The 27,002-nt window shown below is 39.2% G+C and overlaps 2 protein-coding genes across 5 annotated transcripts in view; one reads left to right on the top strand and one right to left on the bottom strand.

Moving 5' to 3' along the window:
* The first annotated feature begins 3,239 nt into the window (after nt 1–3,239).
* On the top strand, nt 3,240–26,081 carry LOC103054844 (transmembrane serine protease 12). Of its 2 annotated transcripts, XM_088138186.1 has the most exons (6): nt 3,240–3,404; nt 4,078–4,279; nt 10,414–10,679; nt 12,357–12,499; nt 13,104–13,240; nt 25,990–26,081. In XM_088138186.1, exons 1-6 carry the CDS (start codon nt 3,302–3,304, stop codon nt 26,015–26,017), a joined length of 879 nt encoding a protein of 292 aa, XP_087994312.1. In that variant the 5' UTR covers nt 3,240–3,301; the 3' UTR covers nt 26,018–26,081. The 2 variants fall into 2 exon arrangements, with proteins under 2 accessions (XP_087994312.1, XP_015745884.3); XM_015890398.3 differs by lacking the exon at nt 25,990–26,081 and having other exon boundaries at nt 3,241–3,404; nt 13,104–14,957.
* ATF1 (activating transcription factor 1) overlaps nt 16,937–27,002 on the bottom strand; it is a 33,291-nt gene continuing 23,225 nt past the window's right edge. For all 3 annotated transcript variants that reach the window (XM_088138187.1, XM_088138189.1, XM_088138188.1), the window contains 2 exons: nt 25,958–26,117; nt 16,937–18,964 (listed from right to left, as the gene is read on the bottom strand). In XM_088138187.1, coding sequence (XP_087994313.1) covers nt 18,820–18,964; nt 25,958–26,117 — 305 coding nt within the window. In that variant the 3' untranslated portion in view covers nt 16,937–18,819. The remainder of the gene's footprint in view (nt 18,965–25,957; nt 26,118–27,002) is intronic.

Here is a 27,002-nt window from a genome sequence, read left to right as displayed (position 1 = left end):
TCCTCTTTGGAACGTAACCTGACTGACATGTAAGTATATTTTCAGAAATGCATTTCCTCGTGTGTTTAGCTAATACTGTGGTAAATATAATCAATGTTCAATAAAGAAATAGATCTATATGATTGAGGTTTCTTCAGATCACTTTCTTCTTTGTAAACCAACTTTTGCTTTTTCCCATGTCCTTGGTACTGTTGTCACTTGATTTCATTCACTGTCCTCAGTAGTGGTTCCATCAGTTCTTCTTTTATAATATTAGGCCCATCTGAATAAAATCTTTTTCATTTCTAAATGAATCCATCTTTTCCAACTATATAAGATCAGAATTTCTGAGACTTTTTTCTAAGGAAAAGCAATAATAGATCCCCAGATGGATGCCTTAAATGCATTCCAGGCACTTAGTGTATTAATAGAGCCCCAATTTTTTTAAAAAATTTCCTTCTTAATAGCTAGCTAGCTAGCTATAGCAAAGACAGTACTTGGGTACAATGTAGTCAATGACCAAATAATGTCCATGGACAGCCCTTTAATGTGATAGTTACCCAAGTTTATGCTCCAACCATTGATGCAGAAGAGGAGGTTGACGAGTTTTATGGTTGGCTTCAATCTGAAGTCGACAGATCATACAAGTAAGATGAGCTGAACATACAAGTAAGATGAGCTGCTTGTGGCTGCAAACTGGAACGCCAAAGTTGAAAATAGTAAGGAGGAAAACATACTTGGACTGTATGGCCTAGGAAGTAAATAAAGCAGGAGAAAAACGTATTAGTTTCTGTGAATCCAATTACTTCTTCATTGCTAACAGTCTTCAAACAACCAAAACAATGCCTGTATATCTGAACTTCACCACATGGAGTACAAAGAAAGAGTTCTTTAACAGCAAAGATGTGGTTGGGGGCTGGCTATTGAACAGATCACAAACTGTTCATGTTCAAGTTCCAAGTTCAGCTAAAGTGGAAGAAGAGAGCTAGCCAGTTTCCACAATATGGTCTTGATTGAGCATATACCTGCCATTTTCAAGGAGAACACCAGGGATCGTTTAAAGTCCTGAACCTCAATGAAAGGGAACCAATGGAATGAAATCAGAATGGCACAGGAAAGTTTTCCCTGTTATGCTCTTATGAAAGCAAAAGTTGGACTTTGAAGAAACAGGATAGAAACAGTATTGATTCTTTTACATTCTAATGTTGAAGAAAGCTCCTGAAACTATTATGAACAGCCCAGAAAACAAACAAATCATAGAATAAATTAATCTAAAGTTCTCACTTGAGGCACAAATGACTAAGCTCAAGTTATATTTAGACAGATGCAAAAACATAGCTGTCTTGAACTATTTACAGAGGTGAGGAAAGTAGGAAGGAAAGGTGGAAGGAAAAAATAGAAGAGGTTGACCAGCAGCAAGATGGATGGATACACACCAATACACTGGTGATTGGTACACCATTGGAAGACCTGAAGGGGCAGGTTGGGGACAAATCGTCTTGGACATGGTCGCTAATCAAATGTTTAAAAAATGCTTTGTGGTGGTGGAAGTATTGACATCTGCCAGGTAAAAATGAAATAATTCCAGTTTAAAATTGAGAGAAGTGAGTGGGATGAGGTATCCAAACTAACTGGAGGCAAGGACAAGGCTGGAGTGGGTTTTTAAAAATTTTTTTTGATGTAATCGCAAATGGATGAACTCATGAGTAACAGACCAATGAATAGTTAACTGACACACCCCGTTTAAGTAACGAGCTAATTATAATGAACATGCGATGTATGTAATAGGAGGAGCTAGGAAACATCACAGAGGCGGTCGCGAAGAATGTCACCTCCGAGTACCTCAGCCAATGGGGAAATGAGGAGGGAATGGCGGGCGCGCTAGCCGGGTATAAAAGGGAGGGGGGCGGGACCTGGCTCCTCGGAGATCAAATCCGATTGTGCAGATTCTCCCCGCTTATTGCAATAAATGATATAAAAAAACCCTCACCTTGCGTCCAAAAGGTTTGTCTCAGGAGGAGTTTCCGCCCTGGCACGAAGGAAAGTGCCCAGGGGAGCATATAACAAAATGTTGCCAAAACAAGTTATGTGGCTGCTAACCACATATATTTAAATTATACTAAGGTACGTAATATACTAGGAAACAAAAATTAATTATTCTTTATCAGAACCCAATTTTAGGAACAGCAATGTAAAATCAAGCACTAAATATATTTTCATGTTTCTTGTTGTTTATGAAAATATATATCCTAGGGCTGTTTTTTTCAAACTTGGCAACTTCAAGATGTGTGGACTTCAACTCTCAGAATTCCCTAGCCAAGTTTGAAAAACACTGCCCTAGGGCCTGTACAAATACAGAAACAGTTCCTACTACAGTAGTAGGAAAATAAAAGGAACAAGAAATTGGAGAGAAAAGTGTGTTATTTCCAGATTGAGGGAATGGAAGGCAGCTTGTACAATGGATCTTTTTCTTCATGCTTTGGTTTTTACCTCCTAGGTTTTTTTTCTTCCTAGTGTCTTTCCTGCAAGTGCAAGGTCAGCTTTTTTTCAGATCAACCTAATGGTTGCAACAGGAATTGACTGACAGGCTGGTCGCACAAGCCTGCTGTTGTGGGCTGAGAAACAGTGACTGGCCCAAGTCACCCAGCTGGCTTTCGTGCGTAAGGCGAGACTAGAACTCAGGGTCTCCTGGTTTCTAGCCTGGAGCCTTAATCACTAGACCAACCAGCTCTCTCTTGTTTTTTTTACCTACTAGCATCTCCTGAAGTCTTTCCAGAAGATTAAGGAACCTCTTGAACAGTTCATCATATCAGTCTTTCTGTCCTCTCGACACTTGGTTTACAATTCCCATCATTCCCACAGGACAGGTCTGATTAAAGACCAACTCAAGCTGGGGAAAGCTGGTTTATCATCTCTGTGTTGAAGTGGGATATAAAGAGCAGATTTCTCTATGTTCTCTGTACACTGGCTCTGTCTGGCAGCCATGGAAAGCTTGCAGTTAGTATCTTCCTACTCATAAAGCCCTTCCCAGGAGGCTGCAACTGCTTTCAGATAATGCAGACAGAAGCCCTCTCATCCAGCCTTCCTATTTTTTTCAGAAATTGCGAACCGTTTATTTCCTTCGCTCCACCCGACAGAAGGGGCGGCGCTCGCGATCCCAGATGCGCCCCCCCCCCAGTTCCATCCGCCTGGCCTCCCGTTGCCGCGTCGCAAAGGCCACGCCGCGCGGCGCCCGTGGGCGCCTCCCAGCGTCACGTGGCGTTGAGGGGCGCGAGGCGGGGCGCGCGGCGGTCGCCATTTTCCTTTCTGGACCGGGCCGACAATGCAGGGGCGGTTTTGCGCGCTGGTCTCTTCCTTATTTCCGCTGCTTTTTCTGTTGAGTGAAGCCCCACCCAAAGCCTTGTCCTCTGTGATTCCTACAACCGGTAAGCCCGCCTCTCCAGCGGAGGGCTGAACGCGCCATACAAGCGGAAGCCGTCGAAGGAGCGCGGTCCAACCGCTCTCGCCAGCAAGCGGCGGAGGGCACGTGCGCCGCCTGCAGTCTTCGCGAGGGCTCACCGAAACTACAACTCCCGACAACCTCTCCTCACGAGAGCGCTCCGCGTTTGGTGCGCAAACCTCTCTAGCTGCCGCTCCGCGAGGGGGGTAATAGGTGGTGGGTGACGTGTTCGGGTGGAAGTCCCGCCCGTCGCGGCTGATGGGAGGTTTTAAATGCGTTGGCCCCGGAGCCGGGGGCTGCTCGCCCTCGAAGGCGGCTGGTTGCTGCAGACTTCCCCAGCGGCTCCCCGGGCAGGGTGGCAGCGGGTGCCCTCGCGATTTGCTCGGAAATCCCGATGAGGGAATAGGGCAGAGAGAAGTGGATGCTGCGTGGGAGGAAGGGGTGTTTGCGTGAATATGGATAGGAGGGTGGGGGTGTATTTCACGCTGCCTGCGTTTGGCACAAGCCACGGGTGCCTCTGCTTTAAAATAAAGGCTGGCTTTGCCCATGATCCGCTTCGCTGCTCTTACCACCTCCTTTCACGCGAGTTGCTGCTGAGCGAGGGGTGTGTTTTGGGGAATCCTTGAAACTCGCCGTCGGAAGTCTCTCTTGCCTCATAGACTGCGGAACGAGGCCGGTCGTGGATGAAATAGCAACAGCGACGCGGATTATTGGTGGACATGACGCCCAGCTTGGTGCGTGGCCGTGGCAAGTTAGTCTTCAGCTTTATCGCTTTGGCCAAGGATTTGTTCATGTATGTGGTGGATCGTTAATCAATCACAACTCGGTGTTGACAGCAGCACACTGCATTAAAGAATGGACGTAGGTATCCTCTTCTGTTTTGAAACTGTTCTTATAATATAGAAGAAAGAAAAGCTTTGTTAGCCTATATTGGCCTGAATTTAGAAATATGTTTGTGAATCAATCTTTAAAAAAAACATTTTATTAAGATATATAAAAAGCACAGTTAAAATACAAATCAGAGAGTATGGAAAAGAAAGACAGAACTAAAAGAAAAAGACAAAAACTAAAATAGAACAAAATGAAAAATGAAACGGAAAGTGACTTCCGACTATCTCCAATACAGATATAAGTACAAATTAAAAAAAGGTTAATCTCTTACCACTAATTGTTTGTGAATCGATCTTGACCTCCCGAACTTGTTTGTCAGGGTAACTAGAATATTAGTGTTAGAAAAATATCTGTTGCTGACATTATCTTTTATTATCCCAAACCAGTTCAGAATGATGAGATTAAGTGAGGAATAGCTCTGCAAAGCACAACATTAAAAGCCCATCTAAGCAGGCAGCTTTTGTTTATGTGATTTTCAGTTAATTCTACTATAGTACAAATAAGTATGAACAAAAATATTGGTGCATGATAGTGAGGCTACAGCTGAGTAAAATCAAAATGGATGGGAGAAAGATAAAACAGTGAACAAAAAATATTATTGGAAGAAATATAGGCTAAGGGAAGGAAGTTGAAGCTGGATGAGCTGCAAACTGAAATTAAGGACAAGAAAGAAGGTAGCTTGAAGGGAAAAAGGAGGTTAGGGAGTATCCAGAACAAAAACTAAGGTGGTCTCAGGAGCAAAGTGCCTGAGAGGGGAGGATTGGAACAAACTCGACCCAAGAAAAAGGAAAATTGGTCAAATCTAGGTAGCTGTTTAAGAGCAAGGTTAAGGTTGGCGTATGCTACTTCCTTCGTTACATTCAGCAGACATTCTATTTTGAAGCTTCAGATGAACCTTAAATAAAGTTATATTTTCATGAATTTGTGAGTTATATATCAGATTTTTTACAAATAAATGTGTATAAAAATCCTATGATATTTGCCAGAATGGAGAAATAATCTCTTCATTCATGGCTAATAGTTAGAGATTGTAGCCTTTCTACTTGAGTACTAAGTTCCTTTTCTAACAGTAAACGTATTTACTCCACTCAGAATTATTATTTCCAAATATGATTTTTGTGGATCCTGAAGATCGGGGATATATGAGATGAAGCTTTGACTGGGATGCCAAAAACTTCAGTTGTACCCTTGGGTTTTTTAACACTGAATGTAGTGACTGATTGCCTATAGATGTAGACTTGTGTGGACAAGTATAATGAAATATGGGACTCATTTATACAAAATACAGTAGGTTAAAAAAATGATAGTCATATAAATGTATTATAAATAAATATGTACTTGAGTAATATTTGCATTAGATAAGTATATATAGAATTGTAGTTGTTTACTGTTATGACATATTAACGTTCTTTGTTGTATTTTTTCACTTTTTTGTTAAAGCACTTTCTATGTGTTTTTTTCCTTCTCAATAATAAAAAATAAAAAAAAAATGCTGAATGTAGTGAACATTCAACTCCTTATGTTATCAGTTACAAAATGGGATCATAGATTTAAATTGTCTATTCTTTGAATGTTGGCCTTAATAGTTTCAGCTATGATTCAGTGGAAGATCTTTCACAATTTTTTCCTATTTTAATTTACTCCTATCTTCATTTAATAATGAATAGAGCTTAGGCAATAACTGGCAATCAGTGTTCTAATGGATGGTGTTGATGTTGCTATATTTATTGACAAGTAGGTGATTAAGAGATTTCAGACTCGAGTTGCATTCTTAAAATGACATTTTAAAATACTTGCTGGCAGCTTGAGCTTGATTTGATCTGATCATAATAATGTTTTGCTAATTAGAGTAATCTTAGACATTCTCCTTTAGCAGAGCAAGTACATTCCTGTTGGGTGTTTTCTTCTCATTCTAGCATGGCTAGAAGATTCTGAAATTGTGCCTGTGGGAGGATATAGTTCCAGACCCTCAGTAGTCAAGAGAGCATGCACCTCTCTGAGCTCTGCCTACCTCCCATGTGCCCAAGTCTAGCTAAACTTCCTTTCTTTTTTGTTCTTCATCTTTTCCGTTTCTTTTTCTCTTCCTTATAGCTTGCTGTAGTCACTATTAGTCCCAGTGATAATCCATCTAGATAAAAAAGAATGAGAAATTACATTTTGGTGCTTCCCACCTGGGATGGATGTACCGGGGAAGCAAGAAGGAGAAAGGAAAGGAGATGGTGCCCTGCTCTTCAGATGCTATCTTTTTGGATCCCCACCCCATGGGGCTGAGGCACTGATTGTTATAAGGAGAAGAGCCAGATCACCAAATGGAGGAGGAACATCCAGTCCCCACTTTTTATAGCATATGACTTAGATGCTTCACTTCAGAATCACTAGATAGGGAGGTGAGGGAGTGGTCCTAGTAGGAAGATGGCAAATAGTCCCTGAATTTTCCAGGCTTTTCCAAAAAGCAGACTTCCCACAGCTATTCAGGAGGCCTGAAAGAATCAGAAACAAACCGTCCCCCCATGGATCCTAATCTTAGCAGCAGAGGTGTTCCCAGGAGCTACCAATCTTACCTCATATTTCTCTTCCCAGCAAGGAGGGAGGGGCTAAGATGGTGTCAATGTAGCATCTACTGTCAAAAGCTCCCTCTAAAAGCCAATGTTTATCAGTTTCTTTTACTTCTTACACAATTTTATTTATCACTTTTACCTTATTCTTATGCCTACTTTCACTCCTGCCCCATTATCAATTTGTCAGTCTTTTATTTTTATTCTTTTTCCTCATTTTATTCTACTTCTCCCCTGCTGGGGAGTCTGGGCTGATAGCTCAAGAAGCATAATGGATAAGCTGCATAGATTGTATTTTTAATTGCAGATATTTTTAGCCACCATGCAGAGCAAGTAGGAGAATGGTTTCTGTCTCTGTATCAGCTACCCATCTGCTATTGCCAGAGGGGCATAACAGCAAGAAAAAGGATACTCAAACTAAGTCAAGGAAGAGTAAGAGAAAAAACAATATATCTAAGAAACAATGCAGAACAGCTCTGAGATACAGCAAAGTGCTAAATATCTTAAGTGATCCACTGTAGAAGATTATGTACAGCATTCCAATTGTTCAAGTGAATCACATTCTTATAGCTCTCATAATAAATATGCAGTGCTTGACTGGGAAAGTGAAGAGGAGAGAGTAGTTACACATTGAGGAGGAACAGAAGTCTGAACCCCCCTGCCCTGACTCTGATATGGAGCTAGTGGATAAAAACATTTTACTAACTGCACATACAGTGATCTCCATTTATGGCCAGCTAATGGAAATTAACAATTAAGTAGATGAGCTAAGACACCTCCTGGAGTGGTATGTAACAAAATCACAGGGAGAAACTCCTAAGAAAGAAGCACATATTTGCCTCTGCAATACAGTCTGTAAATCCATCCTCTGGGGGAGAACTACTGGTGAAAGGTTTTGAGACAAACTGTATTCACCAATAAAAGTGGCACCTCACCCCTATAAGTTAGGGACTCAAATAGCTAAAGATAATAACTCTTTTCCATCCAAACAGAATTGCTCTGTTGATTATTGATAATATAAACTGCAGCAGATGGAATAACAAAGGAGCCATCAGTCATTCACTCTCCCAACATCTGCAGTGTCATGTATACCACAGTGAATGTGAGAGAGTGATCCTTATTTCCGAGTCTTCAGAGATGCTGCTGCCCTTCCCCTTCTGGATCACAGAGCCATGTCTCTGACCAAATGAGTTAATAGCACTTGCCATCCCACAGCAAAATGAGGCTCAGGTAGAAATGCAGCCACATCTGCCACCTTTGACACTAGTGACCTTCTGGAAGGGATCTGTAGGGTCAGCATGTTGTCCTCCATGACCTCCTTTATTAAACACTACAAACTTGCTCTTCCCAATTATTTCCAAATTTAAGGGTTGTACAAATAAATTTTATGTTCATTATTTTTTAATGGATGTTAACTTTTCACTCACATTCTGGGTTGCCAAATACCTTTACTCAGCCATACAGCTGCACAAAACTTTGACTTAGATATGGTGTTCTATTGTTTTATGATAATTTTTTGGGTAATGGGTTTTCTGTAGCAATCTATTTTCTTTTTCTTATTTGTAATGCTGGTCAAAGACCGCAATAAAGAAATTTCAGTTTCAAACGCTACAAACGTATGTCTGATGCTTTGACTGAAGCATCCTTCAACAGGACAGAGCTGCAGACTATTTTCCTAGCAAGGACTAGGAGCCCTTTAAATATCATCTCCCCACTTTGGGGATAGCTGTGATTTGTCCCACAATGGAATACCATGTCTCTGCTGTAGGAAAATGGAAAGGACGTCTTATTTTCTAAAGCAGAGATAGAACATCCCACATAAAAAGAGAGAGAGAGAGTGCACCATCGAGAGCCTCATCAGCTTCAGCAACCAGTTTTCATACATTTATCCTTTATTCCTATTTTTCTCAAGTAATTTTTCTTTGGTCTCCCTTTCCAGTTTGTATTTTCAAAACTGGGAATGGAGTTACCTCCTCTTGTAGAAAGCAGTGTCAGAATCTTCTAGCCCTGCCTCTGGCATGGGTGGGAGGGAGATACCCCACAGTGGAAATGCCCTGTCTCTACTGTAAAAGCAAGCCCACGAACTGTTATCTCGTCTTTGATCAGAGTTTAGTCTCATGCTATCTATTTGATACAGGTTATGAAGTAAGAAAGAGCTCCCAAAAATGAAAGTGCATGTACATACATAGATATGGTCCCATGAATAGACTAAAGACACAGCAAGAACTACTTGGCGAAGGCCAGAACATACCATAGCTGATGTACCTACAAACTGTTGGAAGAATAAAATCTGACCTCAGAAATGAAGGAGGGTTTCCAAGAAAAATGACAGAATTTGAAATGCTCACACTGAATCACGACCACCTATTAGGGTGTATATATAGACTGTTATTTAGATATGACACAGAGACAGAACAAATAAAAAAAACTATGATAAAATGGATGCAAAACTTTAAGGAAACAACACAATTATGGGAAGAATTACAGAACAGTTCTATAAAATTTACCCCGAATTACAACTTAAGAGAAAACTGGTATAAAAAATTTTAATAGATGGTTTAAAATTGTCAAAATAGACAAATACAACAATAATTGTAAAAACAGACAAATAATTTAATAATAAATGCTGAAAATGCCATGAGACAGAAGGAACATTTTACCATATGTGGTAGACAGGTAAAAAAACAATTCCAAAGTACTGGAAAGAAATACACAGTACTATGAACCACAATTGTTGTTTTTTTTAAATAACTAGGCATAATTCCAAAACTTATTATAAAAAAAAAATCACAATCTGCTAAGATACGTGTTCATGGCTCCAAAGATAAGTCTAGCACAACCAGGCTGGGAACTGAAAACTTGGAGAATATGCAGTAATGGCAAAATTAACAACATATATTCACAACAGAAATTTAAGCAAATTTAAGCAAAAATGGCTTCCATATATATTACATGTTACACAGCAAGGCAATTTAGGCATCTAGAGTATAGTTTTTTAAAAGAAAAAATAATTTGACCAAAGAACCAAAATCAAAAATACATGAAAATTTTAAATGTTTATAAATATTGTATATCAGTTAGAGTTCAGCTAAGAGGAGGCTAGAAACTATTTACCTATAATCCTTTTAGTTCTTTTTCTGGTTTGTACCCTTTTTTTTTGGGGGGGGGGTATCCTTAAATGACAAAATATTGGACACTTTGGCACTCGGCTCAGAGATTCAAAAAGATCTCTAAAATTCTTTTTTTTTAATTGTAAAAATAATTTAATGTATTCTGTTTCATTATGGGTAATTTTCCATCAATGAAATACAGAGCACGAACTGTACAACCTCAGTAACAACTTTGTCCACTTACTGATACTATATCTCTGCATCAGTTTCTTTTCCCTTTTTTTTCCTTTGCTTGTTTTCTCTCTTTTTCATCTAAAAGTGATTAATAAAAATGAATTTTTAAAATGCAAGACAATGTGTACAAGTTTCATAGTCTAGGAAGCTACTGTTCTACAGTTAGCTCTCATTAATTTCTACAGAGGGCTTTATTCTGTTCTAGGGTTGCTTCGTTTTGGAGAGCTGTGGTTGGAATGCACCACGTCTCTAGACAGCACGTCCATACCATAAAGAGCCGGGTCAGAGCTATCATTATCCATTCCACATTTAACAAGGTTACCTTTGAGAATGACATTGCCTTGTTCAAACTGATGGAGTCGATCAGATTCAATGAGTATATCCAGCCCATCTGTTTACCTGATGCTCCTCTTGCTCTAAGTGATGAGACACCATGTTTTATAAGTGGATGGGGATACACAACAGAAAAAGGTAAATCTTTACTTTCCCCTTTCCGTTAGTCTGTTAAAAATGAGAAACTAAGGTTGGATTTAAACCTGAATGTTCCTTTTTGGCAGTGGGTGGAAATTATCCAAGAGCGAGTTATCTCTCCCATTTGATTTAAAGACAAATCTATTCAGATGAGTGGTCCCCTTCAGTAAGAGGAGCAGTGCAGCTGAAACTATTAATTGGTGGGTGATATTTAGGGGGGTGCACAAAATGGAAAATGTGTCTTATTCCTTGCAGGGAGCAAACACACTCTGCTCAGATGTGTGGCTGAACTGTTCCAGGTGGGTCATATTCCCACTGAACTGAGACCCAGACTATCTTGGTGACTGTGAGAAATCCAGAGGGCTCATGTAGGTTATGTAGGGTAAGACTGGTGCACTTTGCCCCCATCCCCTTCTCTGCATTGCCGCGGGCCCACTTCTTCCATCATCTTTCAGTCAGCTCTTTGAGGTAGGTAAAGTCAAGAAACAGGCCCAGCAGGGATTCCAGGAATACTTTTTATTGCAGTAAAATAGAACAGCAGAATCTTGAAAACCTGTCCAAGTTTCTCTCTGCCCCATGTTAAATTGAACAATGGCAAGGTGGAGTTTTATAGTTTTCTCCTCATGCTCCCTCTTTCTTGGGACTCTGCAATTGTTTTTTGCAAATTCTCCTTGATGGCTCATTCCTTCCTTCTCTATGCCCAGGATCAACTCTACTCTCCTTTACACCTCCTTCCCATGACTTTTCTTTATCTACGTGCTGCTGCCCCACCGTGCTTTAATCCAAGCACAGCATGCCAGACCTATTTCTGCCTTTCCTCCAGATCTCACACTTTCCTGAGCCATGCATCATGGTCACTTTGCTGCTACAATATCCAAATGGCCCGCTCACCCTTCTCTCCATCTTCCCTTGCCTTCTCCTATACCTCCCTTTAGCCTCCATCACTGATGACCTTGCTTCTTTCCCTGTTCTCTTAATCCTACCTAGAACACACATGTCTGGATAAAACACACATGGCCCAGGTCTGTGTGGAAACAAAACATTCCTGCCTAAGATGGTTTTGTCTTTTCATATGAACTAGTATCTTTCATCTGCTTTTTTCCAAACTTTTCAACCATTAGTTTTATATTCAGAAAACTGCTGCTCCTGCCAGAATCATGTTTCCGTTATGAATATTGAAATAAGGGAATGTCTGTATTCTTATACTTTTCTGCAACTAGTTTCCACCTATTATGTTGTTTTTCTTTGATCCTGTCAGGAACATCTTTCTCACTTCAAGAAGTTAAATGATCACTCAGCCCATATGTATAATCATAGATACCATGAAGGGCAGGTTGTTTAACATTGGTTCCAGTCATAACTGTTTTTCAATGTTTGCTGATTGGAAAAAATGAAAAGGAAGATTGGCGGAAAGATAGCATTACACTGTAACCTCCCTATACGCCTAGTGGCTGCATTAAGTGCCAAATAAAATTCATCTCATCTTCAAATGCTGAAAGAATCCCTTAATGTTTCTTCTAGCAAGTAACTGGGTCATCAGTTCCAAGTAAGGTGGGTTCCTGTTAGGTTTAAGACTCTATGAAACACCAAGAATAGTCTGAACCAACATTTTGTTTTTCATTTTGGCCTGAAACAAAAATAGGAGTACTTCCAGTATGTTTTGAATTTTCATTTTAGGTAGAGAGAGAGATGTATTACAAGAAGTACAAGTAGATATTATTCCAGAATCAATCTGTAATAAACACGACTGGTATGCAGGGATGGTGAAAACAAATATGCTTTGCGCTGGGTCTGAAAACGGAGGAGTTGATGCTTGTCAGGTAAAATAGAATTTCATCATAGAGCATGATCAAACATGCCATAACGTAGGTACTGTAAAATGATGTTAATTTTTTACATTCAGAATATTTAGACTTCTACCCGAGATTGGAACTGAGAAGGTTAAAGGCTGCCTCTCTTAGTAGCTGTTCACATAATGCCTTCTTGGCAGCTAACATTGGAGGACCTGACTTTCAGACGTCTGCAGCTGGAAGACTGTTGAGAGACTGACAATACTTGTACAATTTGCAATATAACCAAGGCAAGACCACCTTGTTTCCAGGAGAGGGTGTGTCTTACAGAAAACTTGTTTTTCTTTTGACAAATCATGAATGGTGTAGTTCACAATTTCTTTGCTGAGAACACACAGTAAGTCACAATGCTTGGCTCAATTTAACATGTGAATCCAGCTATTAAGGTTTATAAATAATGTATTTATTTATACATACATGGATTGTATTAAATCAGCCATTTATGATTTAAAGTCTGTGATTAAGTAAAGTACACCTCATGGATTAAGTAAATGTGTTGGATAATAGTACCTTTCCATCTAATAGCTGAGAATACCCTCCACTGATATTTTCTTCTTGGTGTTTCATGTTCCAGGGAGACAGCGGTGGCCCTCTTGCATGCTATTTACCAGATGCCACCAGGTACTATCTGGTAGGGATCGGCACTTTTGGCTTGGGTTGTGGCCGACCAAGGTTGCCAGGAGTCTATGTACAAACAGCTTCTTATAGAAGGTGGATAAATTCTCAAGCTATTTTATTTGACAAAGCCATGACAATGAAGATTCCTTATGTACTCCTTTTGATTGCAGTGTGGGTAGTTTTTTGTAATGTTTTATGAAAAAAAGTCTCCCTCTATTGGATTGGGATATCTCAGGTTTTTTAACTTTTGTTTCCATGTTTAGCAATATTTATTACTTTTAACAGTTAATATATGCATTAAAATATTGCCCATGCAATACAGTTTACTGTGTTTGAACTTTAGATTTGATATTTCTTCATTGACAACTGTAGTTTTGAGAAATGTTAATTTTTCAGGTATTGTTTTTTTCTCATACATAACATTGGACTTAATATTATAAAACATGACCTTAACAATTGCTCCCTCTACTGGTTCCCTTATGGTAAAGTAAACACATTATATTTTTAATCTATCTAGAGATACAGAATTTTTAAAAAACTATTTGTTTACCTTTCCTCCCTGCAGTGTAGCAGCGTCTCTGCCTGAGCTACTTGAATCCATGGCCAGGTTGGTGGTGGAGTTCCCCAGGCTTATGTCCTGGGGGATTTCAGCCTGCCTTCTTTGGGCCCAGCGTCAGAGGTGACCCAGGAATTCATGGCCAATGTGGGCCTGGTCCAACTTATTCAGGCCCAACTCATAGGGGTGGTCACACATAAGATCAGGGCAGTTGCAGAATGATCTTGAGCTGGGAGATATTAATACCAGTCCCTTGCCATGGTTAAATCATGCCCCTTTGGCCCTGGAGTTCTCTGTGACTGCCTCAGACAGTTGGGGCCTATTCAACTGGCCCACCCCAGGCAACTGATGGAGCCCAATGCTGTTTCAGAGGAAATTTGAGTATTTTCCTGTGGTTCTGGTGCATGGTTCAGCTGAGGCTCTGGTCACAGCTTGAAATGAGCTCAGTTATCTGGGAAGAGTTTGAACTGGTTGATCCTAAGGAAGTTGACAGAGTCCTTGCTGCTGTGAGCTCTGCCACTTGTGTTGTGGACCCATGTCTCTCCTGGTTAGCCAAGGCCTCCTAGGAGGTGGCATGGAGTTGGGTCCAAGCAGTGGTGATTCATTGAAGGAGGGGGTGGTCTTGCTTGCCTTGAAAGAGGTGGTGGTATGGGTTTCATCTGGTCTCCAACCTTCTTTTTTTTAGGAATGTTTGTTGAGAAGGTATTAGGCCCACTCTGGATAATTTTCAGTCAGGGTTCAGGCCAAGTTACACTACTGACATGACATTGGTCACGTTTTGGTAGTTACCTGGTATTTCCTCCTTTTTGTCCTCATGTCCTCCACCCAGCAGGCAAAGCCTTAAATCAAATAGTCAGTTTTTTTAGATTCTTGGTTTTTTAAAAAATTATTTTGGACTGTTTGCACAGCAGTAGTCATTCAAACTTTTGCATATTGTGATCTTGTAAATTGTCTGCTTCTTTCTTTCCCTCATCCATTGACAGACTCGACAGCCTAGATTTACATTATTTATTTCCTGATTGTAGCTATCAGCTTCAATCCAACTCCTTCAAATCTATGATCACTATAGTTTGTAGATCACATGACTCATGTTTCTGTGGTGAAATTTGGAAAGTGCATTGCTGATTTTATATTATCGCTAGCATATATTCTTGAAAATAAAGATTTGTTGGAAATCGGTCTTTCTGACGCTAGAAAAAGTAATTTCATATACATGTAGGCTTAAGTACATTTTTTTGCAAGTTTTCACTGTAATTTTTGTCACAGATGCCAAGAAAGTTAAACAGTGTGTGGTCCTTTCCAATTGTCTGTATCCTCCTTTGCCTGTTCAGATATCTAGTAACCCTACACTTGGGAACTACCTCTGTGGCCAGTTCCAGTCAGTGTTGAGGGAGGGATAAACAAATTAATGAAAAATAAAAGCCATCCTTACCTAACAAGGCTATCCTATTATGTATTCCCCAACTAGTTAAAAAAAATGCAACCATGCTCATGAGCCAGGCTCAATTCCTAGTGACTACATGCAATTTCCTTGGCAGCAAAATGGTGGTTGGCCATTGCTACCTTCCAAGATGTTTTTTTTTTCCAGCTTCCTGGTCTAGCTTACAGCTCTGGTCATTCCCGATGGTTCCCCCATCCATGTACTAATTAACTAGAGCTGACACTGCTTTTGAGCCTAATGAACAAATTCTAAAGCTGTTTCATTTCATATGGGAAAAAGAAGTATCAGATCTTCTGACAGGCTGAGCAAATTGGAAAACATTAAATTTTGATTATTTTCATTTCTGAGAGGAAGGTGTTCAACTAAATGTACTGTATATTAATTGTTTAAAAAAAATACTGGGGATTAAGGAGGTATCTTTCACCAATAATCCACTGGACATAATTGAATTTGCTGATACTAGCTACTAGCAATTAGTATGAATGTTCCTCTTGTTAAATAGTGCATGAAATGACAGTGATGATGCTGAATACTTCTGTAATGAAAAACATGTTTAGTTTTGCAAAATAGTTACCATTCATCAACAGGCTACATAAAGACAGAATGTTTTTTTTTTTTTTTAAACCTCTTCTTGTTCTGAATAACAATAATTATTTTTAATAGTTTCTAAACACCAAAGTATCTTTTGCAATATTAAATATATTTTGAGACATACATATAACAAAATTGAGCTAAGATTAACAAAATATAGCCTAGCTATCAGACTTTAATTGGTGTTAAATCTGAAAACTTTAGTTCTCCTCGGAACATAATGAAATTAACAAAAGCACACAAATGATTATGAGACTCAGCCACAGGAGCTGCACACTTTACAGGCTTCTTGGGAGTTGCAGGACATAAGAACGACTAGACTAGAATGCAACACAGCACTTGGCTTTTATGAACAGCAGCTATTTGCTACCTTGTGTGTGTGTGAATGATATGGCAAACCAGATTTGTGTGTGCTGATTTGGGTTGATGGGAGTTTCAGTCTGACACTAAAAGGGGGGGGGTGTCTGTGCCAGATTCACAGAATTTATTTTTAAAGACACGAACACTAGGCATTTTTATAAGCTTTATTTATTAAGTTTATATATATATATATATATATATATATATATATATATATAAAAATAAATAAAATAAGGCATTTTTTAAGAGTTCAACATTCAGGTGAGGATAATTGGAAAAGTTCACATGCACACATATACCCTTCTCTCCACAGTGCGTAACTATGGAGCTCTGGTGTAAAACGAATAGCTTCAGCTACACTTAACCCTGAACAGCAGCCATCTACACTGCATCACCAGCATAGTGCTGGCTGCTGAGACTTACCTGTCTCCTCTTGTGCATGGGGAAAATGGAACCCCAAAGAGGTGCTCCCAAAGATACCCATTCCCAGAATCTGATTTCTCACTTTTCAGAATATTTTAAAGTACAGGAACAGGCAACTTGATGTCCTCCAGATTCCTAGGATCGCAGCATCCCACAATCCTTTTTGTCCACCATATTAGATTGTCCTAATGTAAACTGTAGTCCAGTATACCTGATAGGCATTAAATTGCCTATACCGACTTTAAGCAATAAAAAGTGGTAATTAGCCCCACCACCCTTTCAGTCTTTAAACGACAACAGAACCAAGAGAAGCTTGTGGCTTATTTTCAGGGATAGGCACCTTTTTTTAAGGGCTACACCTTTCCAGTTATTGTTTCTTTTGTGGAGGAGGTTACATCAGATGTGTTAAGCCTATCGTACAGGTTACACATTTTTTGTTTTGTTTACCCACAAACAGCAGGAAGCCATACAACCACTTTTCTTCTTTAGCTCTTGGAAGGCAACAGTTTTGGGAGAGAGAGGCATCAACGTTTTCATTTTAAAGTTTATTAACAATTTTCTGCATAAATCCATGGCTGTGTGGAAATTATTCTGCTGTTCTGTTCTCTAATGCATGGGGCTACTTGTAGCAGAAGGAATGATTTCATGGCATTTCCTATGGAATGATGTATCATGATAATCTCAAAATTGCCCAGAATTTCAAACACGTGCACCAGCATAATAGCGTATTCTTGGCCTCAACAACTTACTGAAAAGCATTTAATAACATAATTTTATAGGGTACCATTGGAATGATTAAGTATTGTGGCAACTTTTGTTGGCTTAACATTCACTAGGTATTCAAATGTCAAAATAAGTCTTTAAAAATTTCTTGAAAATAAGAAAGCAATGAAACATAATTATCCCTGACAGCATCTTTATACTGAAAAGATCCATGCATTTTTCTATGAACAATAGGAACCTTTTCCCCAAAAAATATTCTTTAATATTTTTGTTAACCTGTACCAGATGAAAGTACATAGAAATAGGCTTTAGTTTCCTAAATATTTCTACAAATATAAAGTTGACAATCTGAGAGAGAAAAATATCTGCTTTCTGAAATTGTATACATATCTAAAATACCCATATAAAAGGTAATATTTTAACTATAAAAATATATCTGAGATCAATTTCAGCTGGATTACTTCTTTATAAAAATCAGAATTATTTTAACAAATTACTACCAGGTTTACAGATAGAGTCTTGAAATTAGGTACGTTAATGTCTCTGTGTATTATCTTTGGTTTGTAATTTTAGTTTCATTGTGGTATAAAATGGGCAGAACTAAGGGTCTTTGCATTTGTTCAGTCTCTGTATGCAGGCAACAGGATCTTCAAAGAACATACATGATGTATGTTCACTTGAACTAATCTTTCAAAGATCTTTTCCTACCTGCTGACTAAATACACATGCAAAAAGTTAAGGTATTCTCCAGTAGCATTTGTTCAGTTGTATAAAACATCAAGAAACTGGAATAACTATGATACGTTATATACTTCATGTCTTCATGTGCCTCCAACTAAAGGAACCCATTGCTTTTATCAATAATGATAAACAGCACATTAAAAAAAATTAAATTGCCTACCTTTGAAACCAAATATATGGTCTCAACGAAGTAGTGCAGGTTAGAATTTACAGTTTGAAGGAAAAATATGTATATGAAACTGAAAAGCCTTCTTCCAGATATACAAAAAATACAGAGGTGGCCTTGTGCCCTGACATGACAAAAGTAAACAGAAATCACACAACTGGGAACTCTGAATGCATGGATTTGGAGCTCATGGACTCTGTATAAACCAAAACATGTGAATGCTCATTGCAGATGTGGAGTTCATTGCTTGTCAATTTACATGCAGTCAAGAGGTCTAATACAATGGGCTAAGGAATAAATGTGAATATATCCTGATTAAATATGTTAATGGACATTTACAACTGATGGCAGTTTTAGCTTCTCTGTAATTTAACTGCAATTAAAAGTTAACAAGCGTTTAAAATTAAAATACAGCTCATGAAATTCAATCATTTGATTGACAGAAGGTACATGTCCATATATCCTGATTTAATGAAGATTCCAGTTGTGCCAGAGGAATGCTTCACATAATTTCATGCTTTCTTTCGGTACTCTGCCATGCAACAATTTCTAAATAATATTTTAAGAGTCTTTAAATTGTAGAATTTGAACAGAGATTTTTGACCTTTCATTTTAATGTTTTAAAAATCAAATTCCCTTGAATTTCACAAAAAAGCCTCTCCCTTCTTTTCTTACACACTTTTATGGCAATAAAGATCTTTTAAAGTTTTTAGTTCTTCAATTAGAGTTTTGTTCTGGTTTTCGAGGACAGCAACTCGATTTTCAAGACATTTAACATATTCTTTCTTCTTTCTCCGGCATTCTCGAGCTGCTTCTCTGAAATCCAAATGCAAAAATATGTTAATTACCTTACAGAAGTCAAAATACTTTCCAATCATTAACACTGCATTTTTGCCTAGAGAAGATGGTAGTCATTATAGTTTTTAAAAAATGATTTCCTTATCATTTTTTAAAATTAAATCTTTAAAAACATCCTGGTTTTATTTGGTATAAAATATGGAAAGAAAGAAACAGCCAAGATTGTCTACAGTTAAATGAGTCCAAGAAAAAGCAAGGCCCTGCAACCCTGTATGAATGTGCTATAACCCTAAGGAACATATCCACTGAATATGGCCCCATACCCACAGAAGGATGTAATATAGTCAGAAGCCCTATTCAGGATTTGCCTGAAAGCACAGAAAACATAAAGCACATAGAAAACTGGAGAGTGCATTCACCCCTCGTTCCCATGATGCATCCAGGTGGGAAGTATGGAGGGAAGTCATCAACATGATCCAGAACCCTTTTTTACTCTAGCCCTGGATCACGCAGAGGCCTGAATTTGAATTCAAGCAAACACAAGTATAGCTGTAACTCAGCACAACTGCCTGAATATGTGAAGAGGGTGGTTGGGCTGCTTGCATAGCTGCATTTTCTTCCCGCTTTAAGATCTCCATATTTCTGAGTGAACACTTGAATTAGGCGAGTGTTTTTCTCATTTCTCCGTGTTGTGTATTGTCAACAGTTTCAATCTGACGTCCCAATAATTTCATGGCTTCCATAAACTGCCTTTTAAGTATAGTGACACATCAAACTTCTTACATTGCAGAAAACTGGGGGGGGGGGTCACTGAGATGAGGGGGAAGTTCCTTCCCCACAAGTCCTTTGGAAATTAAAATAACACAGAAGAAGCCCTTCTCACTGGGCTTTGATGATTTCTGAAAATTTTGAATTTCTCCATGAATGGCCTATGGTAAAATATTGGTTTGCTCCTCCTCCTAACTCTTATTACACTGGAGAATTCAGAAGAGGAGAGGCTTATGGTATCCATCATGATTTCATTTACTTAGAATTACTTATAGGCCACTTATCTATTAAAATAACACAATAAAAATGAAAAAGCAGCAAGGAATTTAAGAATTTAAGAGATAAACAGAGGCACAGAATTATTCTTAAAATTCTTTTAAATAGAAATGTAAAAGAATTAAGTAACACAGAGACATACTTAAAACCATCCCTAAATAAATAAATAAATGTTTGTTTATTTAGCACCAGTGATGTACCCAGACATTACGAACACAAAAGTAATGCAAGGAGTGTGTAGGGTGTGGCCAGGCAGCAGGACTTTTCTGCAGCTGCCCCCATGCTTTTGAACTTATTTCCCCAGATATGTATGGATGTACAGTATGTATATAAAAAGGGAGAAATACTATAAAGTTAACATTACACAGAAGGGATCAAACAGTTCTTAAGAACAATAATGCACATTCCATACTCAACTTCTAATGCCATCACAAGATTAGAACGAGATTGCATCTCATTTGAGGCCTGAGCAAGACCATGTTTTCTAAGGTTTTGGGAGAAACAAATCACTTGGGGAATCTCACTGGTACATCTTATTTCTAGAGTGTCAATATCAGCCCTACTTCACTAATACACCCACTCTTTAGTTTGACAAACTCCACTTATGATGAGAAGATTGAAGTATTTTTATTAACTGACCCAGATGTTTTCAAGGCAGTACTATTTCATAGTACCTAACAGCATGAGAGAGTTCTGGGCTGAATCAGCCCCCACATTCCAAAGTTACTGGAAGGAGAATGTTTAAAATATATTTAAGCAGAACAAAAAGAGGTTATAAAGGTACTAGTCAAAAGAGGAGAATTTAAATAGCAAAATACTCAAGCCTGGCATGGAACCTGGCAGTAAGAAAAAGATTTAGCAGAGACATTCTGAATAGAATAACGAGATCTGACATATGAAAGATTGCAAACTGCAATTTAGCTAAAAGATATTAAATAATTGACATAAAGTTTAGAAATCAGTGAAAGACAGTTTCAACAAATATCTCATTATGCCAAGCATGGAATCCCTTCTAGCAAACTGTGTAGGGTATCATTGACATATTGCTGGATGCTGTAATTTAAGAGGTACTTCATGCATGCAATTTCCACAAGTGAAACTCTCCCCAGCTGCCTGTGCCTCCCTCCTCCGTTCCAAAGGAGAGAAAGGTATGCTACTTTCAGTCACTGCTTAGTGAAACCCTTCACTAGATTGCACCTATGGAAGAGATGCCACTTGACTCACCCCCCCTTTGCTGAGAATTGGTTAAGACTTATATTCTTTCTTCCAAGACCATCCTCTATGCCCTGCATAAACCTGGGAAGAGGTTGGTCACACCACCAACCAAAATGTGTGGGCTTAGAAAGGCTGAAAAAAGGGTTTAAGAGAACTTGATCTCTCCTTGGATATTGGAAAAGAGGATAGAGGGTCGTTCAGCATATCACAATCCTTCTGCAACCTCCCAGATGATCAGCCCACACGTGATAATCCCTTACAACTGGACTCTAAAGAACAGCCTAGTCAAACTACAACCCCATCACCAGTGGCTCTCCCCTGTATGGATCCTGATTCCTCATCCAATGGCTGCTCCATCTACAACTTGCTATTCTTCCTTGAAAGTGAATTCTCTCCACAGGAGCCCTGAACGTGATCAACCCTTTGACTCTGACACTCAGTCTGGCCTTATTTGCTCTGCTCATGAAACATTTCCTATGGAACTACCCCAAATTCAGGGCACCATCCACCCTAATTGGTAACAGGAGGTCTGCTCTCTATTTTCTCTCCCAGTCACCAATTTGTCCAACCCAAGTGTTGCTCCTTCTGAACAACTATCCAGAGACAGCACTCCAAGGGAACCAGCAAATTGACAACTACATTCTGTTAACAATCTCTCTGTCCTCTTTTGGAACATAGCTGGATGGGCCCCAAAGCAAGCAGACCCTTATTTCCTTGGTTTTCTGTCCCAATTTGATATAATTTTTTTGCAGGAGACATGGATGTTGGGGGAATTTTCAATCCCCAACTACTTTTCTCTGCTAGACCCTGTGCAGTCTAGCCTCAGGGGGTCTTGATCTATTTATAGCTTCCAAATTATGTGTTCAAATTGTAAACATCTACCCCAGTTTGAGAATGCTGTATCAGCTCTGCTAGTCTTTGACCAATTTTCCTTACTGTATATTGATTTCTATCTTCCTCCTCAGCAGCTCCATTCACAGGTCACCCAAACCTGGAACCAGGTTGATTCTTTCCTCACTCTTTGCCTGAATAAGTTCCACCAGTACATACTGTATATCCTAATAGCTGGGGATTTCAGCGCAAGAGCTGTTTGTAATGATGAAGCTCTCTATGCACATTTCAATGCCTGTCTTCCCGAAGAATTGAACCACCATTTATGCCCAGATCTTTCAAAGATACAAAATATAACCTAGCTGGCTTAAGGTTGCTACATCTCATAAATAGGCTTAACCTACAAATATTAAATGGTTCTGTTTAAAATGATTTCCCTGGGCAATATTCATTTTGGTCAGCCCACAAGTTATCCATCATAGATTATTTAATAATTTCTAGAGACTTGGCCCCTTGCTTTAAGCACTTTGGCATAGTCCCTAGGTCTGAAAGTGACCTTCCCCTAACTTTCATTTGCAAATTTAGACAAGGCCCGAACAGGAATTAAGGTAAGGACCATTTAAAATGCCTGAAGGGAGGTGGCTTTTATAGGGTCAGATGGAATGGCTTCCTTGAAGATAGGAAAGCCCAATGGTTTCACTCAGAGGAAGGAAGTGCATACTTTTCAACCCTCCCTAAGTTTAGGGCACACTCAGACCCAACTGTCCCACAAGACAACAGAATATTTTATGTATATTATGATCTCATAGCTAAGCTCCAACCTTTTGTAACAAAGGCAAATACCAACTTGATCAGGAGGGGATGCCATTCTAAGAGCTAGTTTGACAAATCTTGCCAACCCACCAGATTTCACTCAAATTTTAAAGGAGCAGAAAAGACAAGCTAAGGCTTTGCTCAGAAAGAAAAAAACCCAAGATCAGAAGAAAAAATGGTCACAGCTAATCGAAGCTACAAAGTCCAAACACCCTTCCCTATTCTGGCACATATAACAAATTATTCCCATAATAGCACTATACAATTGCACCGTAGCATCCCCTCAAATACCTGGGTACATTACTTCTAAGTCCTTTACAGGTAGTCTTTGCTTAACAACCACAATTGGGACCAGAATTTAGGTCATTAAGTGATGCGGTTGTTAAGCAAATCATCACATGACCAGACCCAATTTTATGACTTTTTTTGCAGCAGTCGTTAAGCGAATCACCATGTTCATTAAGTGAATCATGCAGTTCCCCATTGATTTTGCTTACCAGAAACTGACTGGGAAGGTTGCACATGGTTGCTGCAACTGCCCGGATTGCAATCACATGACTGTGGGGGGCGGGGGCTGAGACGGTTGGAACTTCAGGCACTGGTTGTAAGTCACTTTTTAGCGCCATCGTAACTTCGAACGGTTGCTAAACAGTCATTAAGCGAGGACTACCTGTATCAATACAGTATAGTCCTGTATAGTCGCTACCTGTACCTTTATCCTCACTACCGCAGTGGCTCCCAGTCACATGCAAGGAAGTTAAAAAATCTCATTAACCAGAGTAAGTGTGGCAAAGCTTCCAGGAGTGATTGTATCCCCTCTGAGCTAATTAAATCCAATTTGGATCGGTAGGCCCTTGTACTGGCCTCTCTCTTTTCATACATTAACCAAACAGCTAAGATTCCAGAGGACTGGAGGGTAACTATAATTGTACCCTGATATAAAAAGGGCGATAGGAATGACCTGGCTAATTATAGGCCAATTTGTTTATTGAATATCATTAGCAAACTGATGCCAGGTATTTATTCACCAAACTCCAAACCTGGGTAATAAATGAGGGAATAATTGACCCTGAACAAGCAGAGTTTCAACTGGGACAATCCACTATAGCCACTGCATCTGGCAGACAAATATACAAACCACTCTGATTTAAACCTATATGCAGCCTTTATTGATTTCAAGGCAGCATTTGATAATATCTCACGGGTTAGACTCTGGGACATTCTGAGCAGATCTTCTATAGACAAAAGACTCTTCCTCCTAATTCACAAATTATACAATAAAACTGGCCTTAGAGTGAGATGTAACCAGGAGGGGATCTTTCTGACTTTATCCAAACTGTCAAGGGGGTGAAACAAGGATTATTTTTAGCACCATTGCTTTTTAACATATATATCAACTCTCTTATTAAAACCCTCCAGAGAGTTGATATTCATGTGCCTAAATTAACTGATAGACATCTCCCAATCATACTCTACACTGATAATGCAGTTCCTCTCTCCCTGTCTTCTGTAGGTATGAAGTGGGTACTAAGAATCCTGGCATCCTACTATAATGAGGAACAATTAGTTATCAACTATGATAAGTTTTAGTTTTTTCCAACAAAAGACAAAGGCACTAGCGGACAATTGATTCCCATGAATTAGAGCAAGTCATATGTTTTAAATACTTGGGTATAGTATTTCGGGCTTCTAGGAAATCAACAGCCCAGGTAAATTATGCCACTTCTACTGCCCAAAAGAGCACACTAGCAACATGGGGCAAATTACATTCCAGCGGCAATCAAATTGTTTATGTCTAAAACAGTTGCCCAACTATTATATGGGATACAACCTGGCCCATATACAAACATTCAATCAAATTTCCTTAGGATTTTGTTTGGTACTCCAAAATGCACCCCTAATGCAGTCTTGAGGCTTGAAGCCAACATGCCAAGCATTAAGGCCCAGGCCTAGCCCAGGATTCTAATCTCAGGGCTCAGAATCACGTTTGACCCTACAGGCCTGTTGCCTCTGCTACTGTCAGACAGTTACCGATCTCATTGGCACTGTACCTGTATAGAAGAACTTTGCAGTCTTGGCCCCTCTCCTGAATATTTAGGCCAGTTAGCCCTTGAGAAGGCCAAATCAATAGTAAAAGAATTAGGGATATTGACTGCCAAAATGGTATCTCCAGTGCTCCTGAATTCCATTGCTAAATGTTAGATAGCTGCAAGACCTCTACTGCAGGGTATCTGCACAATCTAACCCTAAGCAAATATAGATGGGCCTTTTCTAGAGCCCACTTTAACGCCTTTCTGCTGGCAGGAAGATTCCATGGGACTCCTTATTTGCAGAGACTTTGCCCTTGTGGATCCAGGGAGGTAGAAACTCTTGCCCATGTCCTCATACGGTGTTCTTTTTATGATGTCCCAAGATATACTCTAATCTCCCCAATGATGTCTAAATTTGAGGGTCATACTGATAAATTTTATGTTTATTGCTTTTTAAGGGATGCTAACTCTACACTCATATACCAGGTGGCCAAATATCTTCATCAAGTCATACAACTGCACAAAACTTTTAATTAGCTATGTTGTTTTATTGTCTTAATGGGTTTTTCCCCCGATAATGAATTGCTGTACCAAACTATTTCTCTTTTCCTACTGTAAAGGCTGTCAAAGATGGTAATAAAGAATTTGAATTTGGATACAGGGTTGCCTGACAGGTTCCACACATAAAAAAAACACAGAGGGTAGAAGTTCAACAGTGGTTCATCAGCATATGTGATGAAAAATTTCATAATCATATTTCATTATGAAGCACAGGTGAAATACTAATGGTATTAGGATGCATTCAATTTGTTTTTCAAGAATCTTGTTTTCTTATTTATTTATTAAAAACAACACTGTTCCTCTTTTATATTTTATTTTTTGAAATAAGGCATTTTTAAAAGAAGGCATTCCCCACTCCAAAATAAAGTGAAATCAGAAAAGAGCAGACAATATAAAAAAACATATATTTAGAAGGGAAAAATAAAAATGTTTCTCAGGCAAAATAAAATAGTGAAACCTATTGCTAACCTCTGTACACAAGATCTCTTTTCAGAACACAAATTTGGAAATTAATTACCTATTTTTCATCAACCTTATTTCTCGTTTCAGTTGGGGATCGTCTGTTTTGGTTGACTGAGATGTCAAGGACACAGGCGTTGTCATCACAACTGTTTGTGGAAGGGAAGTGGTGGTTGGTGTCCTGCGTAACTGGTAGGTCTGCATATCCCCAGATGCAGCTGTTAAGAAACCAGAGTAGAGGATACTGTAAAGCAGGAATTCTTAAACTCTGCAATACTGCAACTCCCACCCTCCAAAAAAAAACCCCCTAATGATCCCAATGGGATCAGGGTTGGGCAAGAAATAAATATACCACTTGCTTTTTTTAGTAGTAGTTTTTGAGAATAAAGGCAAATACAGACAATGATGGACTCCTATATTGATTTTTCAATGGGATTTGGAATAGGATATGGAAGTCTGAGTGATTTTATTTTTGCACACCCTTTCTGCAATAAATTTCATTCACTACAGTCAGGGAAAAGTATAAAATGATATTTCCTTCATCTGGGCTGCTATGGGCACCAGACAGAGCACTGGCCCTTGCCTTAAATCAGCTTCTCTTAAAATGCTGCAACTAGTAGAACACTTGGGAGGCTGTAAGTTATTTTTGGCAGTCTCTCTGCTGCCTCAGGGTGGCTCCTGGCCATCCTTGAGTTCCACATTGCTGGAGCTCTTCTTGGAAGGAAAGAGTCCCAGCACACAATCACAGTGCTTATCACTGTGAGGTCTGTTTCATTTAACTTCTCTGACTTTCTCTTCTATTATTATTGCTGCTGCTTTTTCCCCCCAGCCTAGAAGAAGCCAAGAGAAGAAAATCCCTGCCTCTTCTTCAGAAGGCAGGGCTAGGTTTGAAGGGAGGGTTTTCCTTCATCAGAGGGAGGATTTAACCCTTTCCTGTCAACTCTACCTTCAGGTGTCCTAAGAAAAGGAAAAGAAAAGAAAAAGCTAGCCTGGGTAGTCCTGGCCATGAGGATGGCTGGCAGAGCCAGCAGGCTCATGCCTTCACTAGAACAAAGCAGGGCCAAAATTGGGGAAAGTGCTGGATCCCCTACGACAAAGTAGCA

The sequence above is a fragment of the Python bivittatus genome, unplaced genomic scaffold (assembly GCF_059951505.1).
Source record: "Python bivittatus isolate LINGU-HERP-01145 unplaced genomic scaffold, Pbiv_v1 ctg000220_np1212, whole genome shotgun sequence".
Taxonomy (NCBI): Eukaryota; Metazoa; Chordata; class Lepidosauria; order Squamata; family Pythonidae; genus Python; species Python bivittatus.
This window is presented reverse-complemented; position numbering and strand designations above follow the sequence as displayed.